Source organism: Ictidomys tridecemlineatus, chromosome 7 (assembly GCF_052094955.1).
Source record: "Ictidomys tridecemlineatus isolate mIctTri1 chromosome 7, mIctTri1.hap1, whole genome shotgun sequence".
Lineage (NCBI taxonomy): Eukaryota > Metazoa > Chordata > Mammalia > Rodentia > Sciuridae > Ictidomys > Ictidomys tridecemlineatus.
In genome coordinates, this window is record NC_135483.1 from 58,401,534 (window position 1) to 58,414,637 (window position 13,104).

General features: G+C 36.4%; 1 protein-coding gene across 1 annotated transcript in view; it reads left to right on the forward strand.

Annotated features, from left to right (window-relative positions):
- The first annotated feature begins 5,999 nt into the window (after positions 1 to 5,999).
- Positions 6,000 to 13,104, forward strand: part of Trpa1 (transient receptor potential cation channel subfamily A member 1) — a 48,062-nt gene continuing 40,957 nt past the window's right edge. Inside the window, exons 1-3 of the mRNA XM_078017034.1 lie at positions 6,000 to 6,199; positions 6,304 to 6,463; positions 12,026 to 12,185. Coding sequence (XP_077873160.1) covers positions 6,356 to 6,463; positions 12,026 to 12,185 — 268 coding nt within the window. The 5' untranslated portion in view covers positions 6,000 to 6,199; positions 6,304 to 6,355. The remainder of the gene's footprint in view (positions 6,200 to 6,303; positions 6,464 to 12,025; positions 12,186 to 13,104) is intronic.

Below are 13,104 nucleotides of genomic sequence, written 5' to 3' on the forward strand. Positions count from 1 at the left end.
GAATAATAATATTCTGAGTGCTGGAAAAAAATAGCTGTGAAATAAAACTTCTGCATGTAGCAAAAAAAGAATCTCTTACTATTTTTTTTTCAAGCAAACCTACTTTTCGAGAAATTCTGAAAAAGTCCTTCAAATTAAAAGTAAATCATAAAAGTAAATCAGACAGGAACTCAGATCTTTAAGAAGGAATGAAGAGCACCAGATGATAAATATGTAGGCAAATACAAAAGGCTCTCTGTGTGTGTATTCCCTTTTCTCTTTTAATTTCTTAAGACACATAAAATTGTCTGAAGTAATAGCTATATCAGTATTTTGGAGATATTATATCGCATGCTTAGGTATAATAGATATGTATAAATGTGTTACATGTGATAATAATTTCATAAAGACGGAGAGGCAATGAAGGAGTGTTGGAGCAATACTACCATAGTTTCCTGGAATTAAATAAATACTTAGCTGGTATTGATTGTGATAAGTTATAGATGAGCATAATAATGATTATACTCTGAAAATAACTGAGAACATCTATAAATGAATTAAAATGATATGTTAAAAATGTTGGATATAAAATAAGCTGGTAAAGAAGGAACAGAGGAACAGAGTAACAGAGAAGGACATGAGACAGAAAACAAATATGCAAATAGTAGCACCATATGTACAATTACCTTTAAAGTCGATGACACCTCAATGAGTGAACATTGTAATAAAAAATGGAGGTTGTCAATCTGGATAACAGAGCAGAATCCAGCTATATAGCATTTATGAGAAACACTTCAAAGGCACTAATAGATCGAAACTAAAAGGATGGAAATGACTTAGCATACAAATTGTAAATATAAGAGATCTGGAGATACTGTGTCAGACAAAATAGACCCAAATATTAAAGGCAAAAAAGAAAATTTCATAGTGGTGAAAGGGAAATATGCATGCACCTAAAAACAGACTTCTCTGTGAATGAAGGAAATCTTGACAGAGCTGAGTGAAAAAGTATATAATTGAACAATTATAATTGAAGAATTTATTATTCCTCTTAGTAACAGATAGCAGAATAAACAGACAATCACTTAAGAATTTAGGAAACTTGAACAGCATTATTAACCATCTGGACCTAATCTCTTCAGGAACTTTACTAAACTACAGCAGAATATACATTCTTCTAAAATATATATCAAATAATCTCTAGGAGAGATCATCTGCTAGCCATAAAAACAAATTTTGATGTCTACATTTAAATTTATGTAGATTGAAATTATACAACATACGTTTTCTGTCTGTAATCATATTGAAATTAGAAATCAACAACAGAAAGAAATTTGGGGAAATCCCACATACTTGGAAATTAAACAACACACTTCCAAAAGTAATCTGTGAGTCAAAGAAGAAACCACAAATGAAAACACAACAAGTCCAAATTTATGGGACACAGGTAAAGCAATGTTTAGCAAGTTTTCTACAGTTTTCAATGGTTATGTTAGAAGGAAGAAAGATTTGAAACTGATAAACTAATGTTCTATTTCAAGAAAGTAAAGCAGCACAAATCAAATCCAAAATAATCAAAAAGAAAATCAGAAAATACATTTAAAACACCAAAACCAAAGTAGAAAAATAACAATGAAAATTAATAAATTCAACATTTCATTGTTGAAAAAGATGATTAAAACTGATAGACTATTAGCTAGAAAAGAGACATGATTCAAACTACAAAAAACAAAACAAAACAGAAAAGAGGAGACATTATTACAGACTCAGTAGTTGCAAAGGAATTTTTTTTGTGTGTATTTTCACTACCTTTTTTCCTCTTCTAATTAGTTATACATACATGACAGCAGAATGCATTGTATACAGATGGAGCACAACTTTTCATCTCTCTGATTGTATACAACTTAGAGTTGCAACATTTGTGCAATCATATATGTACTTAGGGTAATGACGTCTGTCTCATTCCACCATCTTTCCCACTCCCATGCCCCCTCCCCTTCCTCACTCCCCTCTGCCCAATCCAAAGTTCCTCTGTTCTTCTCTTCCTTTGCCGTTCCCACCACCCCCATTATGGATCAGCAGCCACATATTCGAGAAAACATTTGGCCTTTGGTTTTTTGGAATTGGCTTATTTCGTTTAGCATGATATTCTCCAACTCCATCCATTTACCAAGATTGCCAGGGAATTTTATGAATAATCTTACGCCTAGAAATCAACAACTTCAATGAAATAGATACAATTCTCAAAAGAGGCCATGTTACCAAAATGTACTCAAGCAAGAATATAAAATCAAAACAATTCCATAAAATATTTTTTAAAAATTAGTTGAGTGCAGTGGCACATGCCTGTAATCATAGTGGCTAGGGAAGCTGAGGCAGGAGGATTGGGAGTTCAAAGCCAGCCTCAGTATCTTAGTGAGGCCTTATGCAACTCAGTAAGACCCTGTCTCTAAATAAAATATATTTTAAAAAAAGAACATTGGGCATGCGGTTCAGTGGTTAAGGGCTCCTAGGTTCAATCCCATATAGAAAGAAAGAAAGAAAGAAAGAAAGAAAGAAAGAAAGAAAGAAAGAAAGAAAGAAAGAGAAAGAGAGAGAGAGAGAGAGAGAAAGAAAGAAAGAAAGAGAAAGAGAGAGAGAGAGAGAGAGAGAGAGAGAGAGAGAGAAAGAAAGAAAGGAAGGAAGGAAGAAAGAAAGAAGGAAGGATTGAATTAGTAATTTAATATCTTTTTAAGAAACAAAACAAAAAACTTGGTCGAAAGAATTATATTGGTGAATTTTTACTAAATACATTGAAAGAGATAAAGTAATCCACCTTATCTGTAAGGGATATATTCTAAGACCATCCAATGGATGCCTGAAACCAGGAAGAGTACTGAACCCTATAAGTCAATGTTTTTCTCATTTTAATTAAGCACTCATCCTGTACTCCAGCCATAATTTTTGCAATGTGATGGATGATAACTAAACTAGCACGAATTTTTTTTTCCATCTTCCAGGTTTCACGGGAGAAAATTCATTCTTACTATAGCTCTTAGCAACCTCAGCATTTTTTCTTTCATTAAACCCATTTTGTTCCATTCTCCCAGATGTGGGATACCTATAAGAACTTAAATTGAGCATCAAATATACCAGTTATGCATAGTTTTTTTAAAAAACAATACCAGTTTTATATTCATATGCAAGAAAATGAATTTAGTCCTCTACTTCAAGCCATACATAAAAATTAACTCAAGTTGGATCTATGAAAGAACTAAAACTATAAACCTGCAGGAGAAAATATTAAAGAGAATCTTTTTAATTTTAACAAAGGTAAAACTTTCCCTATATGAAATCTACATCATAATCCATAAAACAATTGACATATTAGACTTTTATCAAAATTTAGAAGTTCTGATTTTCAAAACACATTGTTAAGAAAATAGCCATGGACTCAGAAAAATATTCGCAGATTATCTAAAAAAAGGCATATCTAGAGTAATGAACTTTTACAACAATAGTAAGAAATCAGTCAAATTTCAAAAGAGGTAAAAGAACTTGAAAAAATTTTTTTTCAAGAAAACATAAGAATAGCTAATAAGGATGGGAGTTTGGATAATATCATTAGCCATTAAGAAAATAATAACAAAGCTTGCAATGGCATACAATTATGTGCCACTAGAATAACTATAAAGAAAGTTGACAATACTAAATTTTGTGAGGATAACTAGGCTCCTCATGCAGTGCTAGTGGGTGTGAGAGTACAGTCACTTTGGAAAAAAAAATGGTAGTTTCAGACAACACAGATGTGCAATTAAAAAGAAAAATTTTCTGGAAATTTCTAAGAAGATTTTTCTCTAATAATTATCCTTATTTAGAAATTACAATTATTGTAAAATATCGTGTTTCATTACTACTCATCAATAATTAAGCTTCAAAGGGAATAAGATCCTAATTGTAAATGGCCAGATATCATCTTGTTCCTGTCTACATTATGCACCTTAAAAGTCCAGTAATTTGCAGTCAAGGAAGCCCTGCCTACAAAACAGATACTTTTGGTTGGTAGGAAATAATTTAACTATCAATAAGAAAGAGGTATAGGAATTCCTGAGAGGTCTTAGGGAGACATTGTTGAAAAATGCCTGAAATAAGCAGGTCCAGTCAAAGATAAAAGGAAATGTGAATTAACATTTCAATGTCTCTTTCTGCTAGCAGAAATATGGTGGGAAATATGCAGCTCTGTAACACCAATCATCTATATTTTTCAGCATTAAAGCAAGAGGACCAGTTGGAAAGAATACATGCTTTGGGGTAGGTACATATACATATATGTAGTTGGGATGTATACATGCAAATGGGGTTCAGAAGCTAGAATCAGAAGTCATCATTCTGTAGAGATTTTGTGTTGGTGGCAGAAGGGACATTATAAAGGAGGGGTATTGGCCTTAAGTGACCCCTCTCTCAGCACCCCCACACACAGTAGGAATTTCCTGGACCCCTCATCCTACCTGATGCTTGCTACCATGACATGTGCTCTGCCCTAGCTTCTGAAATGATCCTTTTGAGACTCCTTTTTCTTTCCTTTGGCTTTAGTGACCCTTTTCAGCTAAATATTGGTAGAAAATCAATTGATCATATCAATTCATGAAAACAAATAAAAAGTCCTAATATTCCTAAGAGACATTTCCCTTTTAAAAAGTACAACAGGTCTGGTTGCAATGGTGCATGCCTGTAATCCCTGTGATTTGGGAGGCTAAGGTAGGAGGATCTCAAGTTCAAAACCAGCTTTGGCAACTTAGCAAGACCCTAAGCAAACTTAGTGAGATTGGTAAAAAACTGGTAACTGGTGTAGATAAGATACCAGAGAAAATAGAGGCTCAGTGAAAGTTATTTTCTTTACCTATTCCTCTGATTCTTTCCTTTGTTGGTCCTTCTAGATGTATGATCTCTTTCAACTAAATCATAGCAAAGTGAGTAGTTGATCCCTGTTCTGTACTCCCTGAACAAGTGGCAAGGTTGAACATCTTCAACCTTCAACATCTTCAATCTTTCAATAGCCACATTATGGACAGATGATAGGTTCAATGCCATGCTTGCAAGGAATTCCACTCCATGGGTGGAATTGATGGCAACCTGTCATTGACTTGGCAGGCTTTTGGGGGCCTGTCCATTGTTCCTCAATAACATCAGGACCACTCAGCTATCATTAAATTCAGTCTACTGGAGCCAGGAATTCCACCAACTTCTATTGAGAACTGGTTCTAGCTAGTTTCTGGATTGGTGTGGGTCTAGTGTTAGGTGCTGGAGAAAACCAGGTGAATTGGACAAAACAGGGGGCCTTGAAGGAGTACAGTTTGTCAAAGCAAAATTGTCAAAGCTAAATTCTGTCCTTTTACATTTTAATCTCATGGTCTAAGAATAGGAGCAGTAGTTTCAGAGTCTCCTTTGTCAGTACCCAAGTATAAAATTAGCACTCAATTGATCAGGAACACCTTCTGCTGCATACAATTTACACCTATGCTGTAGATCAATAAGTACAGCACAGACCCATGAAGATAAGTCTCTCAAACAAAGTTGAGTGCAAACAAGATTATGCCAGTCAATAGTGGATTATGTTTAACCTTTTTTTGTTAACCATTCTTAACTCCAAAGCATGAGGGGGATTAATATTGTCATCCACAGGAAATGGGACCTGAGATTCAAAGGGACTTAATCTAGTCCCTCCAACCAGTGTAGGATGTAACCACTCTTCCAAATGTCTGAAAAGTTTTGCTAAAAAACCTAATTTCTAAATCAGGAAGACCCCCCGAAGGACATAGGCAAGCTCTGACTAGGAGTTTTAGTTGGGGAAAAAGAAATTCTAAAGTTAAAAAAAAATTCCCAATGATGTCCCAGTTATATATTCATTCATTCATTCTATCTACCACTTACCACACCCTCCCCGCCTCTTTCCCTCCCCTCCTCCTCCCCCTCCCTCTTCTACTTCCTACTCCCTCCTTCCTCAAGTACTTCTTCCTTCGGAGGCCATAGTGTTTCTATCATAACAGATTTGCCGGATCCACCCGGACTTGTCCAGTCATTCTGTCCTGAGCAGATACAAACACTGTATTTGTTCCTCCTTCCTGCGCCCCGGCAGCTTCCTGACTGCTAGTAGCCCTGGCCTGAGAACTCTTTCCAGAAGTTCTCCCAGGCACACCCGGAGGAGAGGAGGAGAGTGTTTTCCGCAGCCAAAATCTGCTCGGTGAGGGCTGAGCTGGGTGGGACTAGGCGCGGACCCTGCGGCGCAGGGCACAGATCACAGATCCGCGGTCCACTGCGCCCTCTGACTGCGCTCTCTGTTCCCAGGAGCTTACGGACTTGGGGAGCAGCTACGCCAGGTGGCGTCCAGGTGGGGCCAATGAAGCGCAGCCTGAGGAAGATGCTACGCCCTGGAGAGAAGGAGCCCCAGGACGTAGTCTATCAGGGCGTGGAGGACGACATGGACGAATCCAAGGACTCCTTTAAGGTACCCGGGGCGATCCGCAGTGGGAACCGGTTCCGAAGTCTGGGAGGGGATTGACTGGAGTTTTTCTTGTGGGCAGCGTTTGGATACTGGGACTGGAAGCTGCTAGAGTGGAGGGGAGATGCTTGCTTCAGGGTGTGAGCACAATGTAAGTGCCCCTCACAACTGGGGAGCTTGCGGGCAGTGCTCAGAATGCGCCCCCGCAGTAACCATTCCTTTTTCTGTGCGCTTACTTGTTCAACTTGTTTTTGTTGGTGGGCAACTGCAATCTGGGAGCGCGAGCCAAAATGTACCATTGTCATTTGCCAGAATCGGGGACAGTTTTAAAGTTTGTGCCTTTTGCATGGACACCAAATTGGAAGTTGGATAGCTATCTAAGAGATTCTTTGGGATTGGGAAGCATATTTGTCTAACAGTGTCAAGTAGAGAACACCTGGAAATGCCTGAAGGACATCCATGAAATGGAAGGGCAGGATTGGGGGCGGGAAGCACCAGAAAGTCTATGAAGGGGGAGACCTTTTGAAGGTGGGTGGGTGGGTAGGATAGCAGCTACTGTTTATTAAGCAGTTCTCTGGACTTTTTGATCTAATGCAGCACAAGCTATCACTTGATGGTACCCTTCTAGTCAGAGGAGTAGAGGCTGTTGGGTTCCAGAAAATGTATCATTATATGTCCTCAGATTGACAGCAGGAGGGAGGGTCTCTTTTGTAATGAGAGGATATCATTAAAGATGGCTTTCCAAATTCCCATTTAAACTCCCTTTCCACAGTGAAACCATCTTAACAGTTCCTTACATATTTTTCAGAAAAAAATACTGATGCTGTACAAATACATACATGTTCATATATCTTTTTTTATTTGCAAAAGTATGAAGTCACAGAGATTTATATTTTGATTTACTCATGAAATACATTTTAGTAGACTTTTCAAATCAGCAGTTGAGATTTACCTCATTCTTTTTAGCAGCTTCATGACACCCCATTGAATGAATGTATCAGATATAGCCAGTCCTGCACTGATAGACACTTAGGTTGTGTTTGTTTTGTTTTGTATTTTGTTATTACACTTATGATTGGTTGTGTCTGTAAATGTAGATGATCTCTTGGATTATGTCTTTGAAGTTAACCTGGGACCAGAAGAAATTTTAAAATTTCAAAAATTATTTATGTAGTTCATTTTCTAGAGATATGTGCTGAAGGATTTCCACAGCCCAGTCTCAATCTTTTCTTCACATTTTTAAAAATTTGTCTTTATTTCATTTTATTGACTAAATGAAGTGGGGCCATTTATGTTATTTAAGGTTATTTAAGGGCCTGCAGATCAAGGGATTTAGACATTTTATTTTGCTAACTACAATAATTATAGGTCATTCCATAAAAATCCCATTGGATGGACTCATTTCAGTGCAACATGTATAACACTGTGGAGAGTTTTGAACTTAGGGACTTTCTTGGTGGCTTTCTGATTTGAAAGATAGGGCATATAACTTAATTCTCCAATACATACACACAGTGTCTCATGAATGCTAACTAGAGAATCAACCAGGCACATTGGGGAACACCTGTAATCCTGTCTACTCAGGAGGCTGAGGCAAGGGGATCACAAGTTCAAGGCCAACCTTAGCAACTTAGTGAGACCCTGTCTCAAAACTAAAAAGGGTTGGGGATGTAGTTTAGTGGCAAAATGCCCCTGGGTTCAATTCCTAGTACTGGGGAAAAAAAATGGAAGGTTGGAAGAAAATTTCTAAGATGAGAAATGTAGAAAAAGACCCATCAGACTGATGTCTTTGTCTTTTTTCAATAACTTTTTTTCAAGAGAGTTAAAATCATTAGTATTTAACCTTTCATTTGTTAAAACTAATCTCTCACCTTAGTTTTCCTCCTTTTTTGCCCCATTACTGCTTATATGTGTTTAATTAAAGCAAAGTAAAACAAATGAATTTGAAATATCTGATTTAAAAGGTCTAGTTATAATTAGCTTCTCTAAAGTGATCTAGTCTATAATGTACTGAATCCAGTCATATAGTTCAGAATCCAAAAGAGCCTAAAGAGACCCTGCAACAATAGGAAGCAACATCAAATGAATATGTGATAATTTATCTAAATGGCATCCTAGGCTTACCTTCAGAGCTTTCTTTGAGAAATGTCTTCAAAGCCTGACAACATACCAGATTCTGAATTGAGATGGTCCAGTACATCAGTAATACCTTGGGAGCTCACAAGGTACTATTGAATTCACAACTGCAAAACAGTACCTAATGAACTTCCATGAGTACATGAGATGTACTGGTACTTCCTGTAAGGATTGTGAAGTTGGGTTTGTGTTGACAGCACATTGCTGAACAGAACCTATAAACTATTCTTTCAAGTACTAGGGTGGGCAATACAGTATCATCTTCCAAAGATCATATCAAATTCAAGTGCAAAACACTTTCATATGGATTTAGGTATACACTTTCATTTAATAAGGCATGAAATTAAGGAAGAATATTTGATTTATTACTGAATATATGTAAATTTGAAAACAGGTGCTTATTTTATATCCTGCAGTCACTAAAGGTATATATAGCTTATATGGAACTCAGGATTTTTTTTAGTTAAAGAGTGACCTGTCTTATTTAAGAATCTACAACAGAAGAGTCATTTCTCCAACGCTCACTGTGCTAACAGAAGTTAAATCCAAAGTTAAAAAAAAAATTGAGATTAAATTTTTATTTTAACCTGACATTTACTGAATTAATACTAGCATACAAATTTTGTTTTTACTTATCATATTAAGATACTTTAGTTTAAGTATTTTAGGACTGTTTGATAGATTTTCTTTTCAGTCATGAGATATTTTCTAGTTATCTTTAAAATAAAAATTGGAGTATGGACACATACATTATCATGTGGCAAATGTGACCAGTCATAGTCAAAGGAAGAACTAAAGTATCTGGATCTCTGTTTGAAGGCGTTTCATGCATTTTCAGAAGATAGTCATTGTATAATGGGTTCCATTAAAAGCTACTGTCTCATAGAACATTTGCTTTGAGTCTATATAATGAAGTATTCATTAAGAAATAGCTTTGGAAATATTTTAGACAAATGTTTACTCGGTCACTTATTTGTAATCTGGAAGTCACATTAAGAAATAATTTTAATTATTATGTAGCCATAGAACTGGAATGAGGTTCTATTAATTTTTCCTTATTTTGCTCTGACTTATGTTAGGCCTCTTTAAACTTAAACAACATGGAGGATCCCAAAGAATGTTTGTCTGATTTATAGCTGCCAATATTTATCATATTAGAAATTGAAGTAGAGAAAAGCCTTAAAAAATGAGAAGGAACAGCACACTCCAGTAAAACAAACCAGTGCTGGAAGTTCCCACACACCTGGGGGACTCCATTGTGGACTGGAGAGAGAGCCAGAGAGGTTGGATGGCAGTGGTTGCTAACACCATCAGGAAGATCTCCTTGCAGGCAGGATTTAGGAGGGCTACAGGAAGCTGGGTGGATTGGGAACAGGAGAGGAAGAAGGTGCCTATCATTCAGGTGAAGAACATGCAGAGCTCATGGCATGAACACAGCAGCACAGCATGGAGCTGCAAAGGCCCAGCTCCTAGGGGCCACCACAGGTCATTAAAGGACACATTTGCCTTTGGCTTCAGCCACAGTTTTGGGCTAAAATCTGCAATTTACCTTTGAATTTGAATTTGTCTTTGGTAAGCAAATATCAGAATAACTCAATGGCATTTCTAGCCTCTCTGAACCCTATATGATCAATGATCTCATCATAATATAAACAATGTGAAATTGTTAACAGTAGGATTAGATATGCCAATCAAATTTATTTATTTATTTATTTATTTATTTATTTATTTATTTATTTAGGGTACCTGGGATTGAACTCAGGGGCACACAACCACTGAGCCACATCCCCAGCCCTATTTTTTTTTTTTTTGGTATTTTATTTAGAGACAGGGTCTCACTGAGTTGCTTAGCACCTCACTTTTGCTGAGGCTGGCTTTGAACTCATGGTCCTCCTGTCTCAGCCTTCCAAGCCTCTGGGATTATAGGTATGTGTCACCTCACCCAGCCAGATTTATTGATAATACCTAACAACTCACTTTCAAATATAGGTAAGAATTCTAGAAGCAACTTTGAATAAAAATCTTATCAGTCAATTGAAGTATAATTACTTTTGTAATTAATGATTTTGAAAATTCTTCATTTTCTGTGTAAGGCAGACATTAAAATCTTTCAAATGATTGAATAAGGAAATATATTGTCAGTGTATTTATGAGAGGATCCAATAGTTAATTTTAAGAAGAACTTCATACACTTTATTACCCAGCATATTTATAAATATTTAAATAGTAATGTAAGGTAGATGATAGAGTCAAGTTTATAACATGAAAACTTTTATAAAAATTGGTTTGCAATAGTGACCTTAATAGCATTAAATAAAATGGCCTTTAAAGTTTCATTTAACTATTAGTCATTTAATTCTGTTTAGGCTATGAGCTTTCTAAGAGAAATTCTATTGGGAAATTTTTCATATCTTGTGAGAATGAATCAAAAGCAGAATGTAAACACTATCACCTAAAAATTTCACAAGAGAGAAACACAGTGTCATCCATGATAAATCATCTCCAGTCTACACATGGTTAACATAAAAAAAAAAAACAGAGAGAAGTAGGGTGTTCAAGTAAGCTCTGGCTCTTCCTCTGACATGAGTGGAAGTGGCATTTGTTTGGAATGATACATTTATAGACTAGTGACAGCAGGTCTAAAAACCTATTGAGCCTGCCCTTCCAAGTCTGTTCTTAAGCTTTATGATATCTTGTTCCACTGCATGATTCATTCTATGTCGGTGGTTTTTTTAATCTCACACTCAGCTTCTATTATATATTGATTTTTAACATTTGTCATGCAGCCAAAAATATATTACACATACCACTTGTCAGGATACTGACAATTGTCCTGGTGCAGTAAAGAAGAGGCATTACATATTCCCTGGGGGAGTGGGCATCATTCTGAACTACTGCTTAAGTGAATCACAAGATAGTGCTGGAGGATGGTTTTAGCTTTGTTCTATAAGGAAACATTGGATGGAGTTTGCCTGTAAGCAGGAAAGCCCAAGAAGACAGTAATTTAGATTCCTGGACTTAATAATCCTTGTATTTATAAAAACCTTTAAATCTAATCTGAATTCTTCATGCTGGAGTTTAAGTACATTTTCACCTGGCAAAGCAAATTCCTCTGTATTTTCACAGTATTTATTATTTGTCAGAGCACCTCTCTTAAGTTTACTTCTAAACTTTCTCTAAGGCCTTTATAGCTAGAGCAAATTTAAGTTTACAATAAAGAAAATCAAAATATTTATTTAATGTACTTATCAGTGCTTAGGCATTTGCTTTTCCCTTTTTAATTCTGACAGCATTTTATATACTTCAGTAAAAAATACTTAATTATAAGTGTGATAGTTTGGATAATTGTAAACCTGTTAAAGCTATTAGCTCTATAGTCAAAAGTTCTGCATATTCTTGTTTAAGGTAATGGGTTTTCTTATATCCCTGTAGGTGGTTTTTGAAGGAAATGCACATAGATTACAAAACTTTATCAAGAACCGAAGGAAATTAAGCAAATATGATGATACCAATGCTTCACCTTTGCATCATGCAGCCGCAGAAGGTCAAGTGGAACTGATGAAGACGATCATCAGTGGCTCTTCTTGTGCAGGTAACAAAGTGTTACAGTGAGTGCTCCGTAAACCATCCTCCCACTAGATTGCCTGGGAAGAGTGGTATGAAGCAGTTCTACAGGGCAGATCCGTACTAGAATGAAAGATGCTGAAGAACTGTCACCTTCTGGAGTGTTGGTTTCCTTGCAGATGTGTGTTGCTCAAAAATTTCCACTGAAATACTGTAAAGGAGAGTAAAAACATCTGAGATACACATCACAAATTCAAACTTTCTTTAACTTTTTAGGCAGATCATGAAAATTCATGTAGGTTTTATGAACCTTTCTATGCTTTTCAAGATGTTATTTATTCTACACTTAAATTAATCATTGAATGAAACTGACCCTTCAAAAAGAGGGACCATCTCCTTTTCTCAGCCTGACACCTGGCTTTGTGTGAGAAGTGCATCTGTAGGTAATGATTGAGGTGGATGCTTAAACAGTGAGATGGTATCATAAGACCTTTGCTGTTGTGGAAAATGGATTAGTAGAAGTCTTGTTAAAAATCTATTTTTGCATGAAGGAAAAAGATAGGTTAGAGTAAGGGAAAAGAGAGAAATTTGGGAGATATGTGTAGGTCCACAGTGCTTGACAACAGGTGGAGCTTGAGGACTAAGCGGCAGGGACTTTGACACTCCTAACTTAGAAGATGAATCTAACAGTACAACCAACTCAAAAAGGGGGTTATGAGTAAACAGAAGAAACGTGAGTGTGAGAGTGTGTGGAGAAATTGAACAGCCCAGGGGACTGCCCCTTGGAAATATCCAATAGATAATAGAAGGAAAGGAGTCACCCCTGTGCAGCCGTTATTATAGGAAGTAGATGAGACTGTGGAAGTGAATGAATACACTTCAAGAGACCATAGATTGCTAGTGAAGGTAGCTAAGGGTAGAGGACCAACTGTAAGTGACAGATGGCA